The sequence below is a fragment of the Antrostomus carolinensis genome, unplaced genomic scaffold (assembly GCF_000700745.2).
Source record: "Antrostomus carolinensis isolate BGI_N321 unplaced genomic scaffold, ASM70074v2 scaffold27205, whole genome shotgun sequence".
NCBI lineage: Eukaryota > Metazoa > Chordata > Aves > Caprimulgiformes > Caprimulgidae > Antrostomus > Antrostomus carolinensis.
This window is the reverse complement of record NW_010317451.1, coordinates 495-1,536: the sequence shown is the minus strand read 5'-3', so window position 1 is coordinate 1,536 and position 1,042 is coordinate 495. Positions and strand designations below refer to the sequence as shown.

The 1,042-nt window shown below is 61.7% G+C and overlaps 1 protein-coding gene across 1 annotated transcript in view; it reads left to right on the top strand.

Annotated features, from left to right (window-relative positions):
* Positions 1 to 205: 205 nt before the first annotated feature.
* Positions 206 to 1,042, top strand: part of LOC104525439 (F-actin-monooxygenase MICAL1) — a gene marked incomplete at its 3' end in the record, with an annotated part of 1,327 nt that continues 490 nt past the window's right edge. The window contains exon 1 of the mRNA XM_010168594.2: positions 206 to 487. Within this exon, the coding sequence (XP_010166896.2) occupies positions 206 to 487 (282 nt within the window). The remainder of the gene's footprint in view (positions 488 to 1,042) is intronic.

Sequence of the window (1,042 nt, the reverse complement as noted above, 5' to 3'; positions counted from 1 at the left end):
GTGCAGCACCCAGGGGAGGCTCCACCAACCACTACCGGGAAGGACCTCGATTTTGGTGGCACCATCACCCAACAACACCCTCAACTGGGAAACCTGGCGCTGAGACACCAGGTCTGTTATCAGATGGGGTTGAGGATGGGGGTCCAGGAGGGTCCCCCCCACACTTATCTCTGCCATCCTTTGCCAGGCTGCTGGGTGAAGCAGGATGAACGTGCTGGCCGATGAGCCGGGTAACCCAGCTCATGCCATCTTTGAGAGGTTCCTGCGTGCCGGGGAGTGCCGGGAGGTGCTGGGCTGCTTCAGGGAGCTGTGCCAGTGCCTAGGGCTGCTGTGCCAGTGCCTGGGGCTGCAGGGCAGCGGGCTGCAGCTCTACCACAGCCTCAAGGCTGCCCTCAACTACTGGAGTGCCAAGGCCCTGTGGAGCAAGCTGGATAAAAAAGCTGGGCACAAGGACTATGACCAAGGCACAGCCTGTGCTGCCACCAAGGTACTGGGGACATGGGGTGTGGGGTTTGGGTCCCTTCTTGTCCCCAGGGTGAGGGCATCCTGACCCCCAGCCTGGATGGATCCCTGTGCTGGGATGTGTCAGGCAGGAGGTTGATGGGGTTTAATGGGACAGGGTGTTAATTAATGGGGTGATGCCACCTCAGTGCCACCCAGCCAGCGGTGTCCTGGCTGCTCCTTGCTGGGGACATCCCATGAGGGACTGCAAAGGGACAGAGGGACCTGCTGGGACCTTTCTGCGGGACAGGAGCATGCCGGGGTACTATGTCCCCCTGAGACTGGAGGTCCCTATTTCTATCCCCCTGTCCCACAGCTGGTGGCTTTTGTCCCCACTGCTGGTGCCCCATTGTCCCCTCAGCCCTGTGCCAGAGCTGGCAGGTGACCAAACCCGAGTCCTGGTGAAATCTCCGCGTCCCGGGCAGCAGCAGGCGGGAGACGTGCGCCCTTATCTCCCCAAACACTTTAATTGCTGCCATTGCCCCGTGCGAAGGCCAGGGACAGGGAGGCGGGGGACACCCCACAGGACCCCCCCACTTTG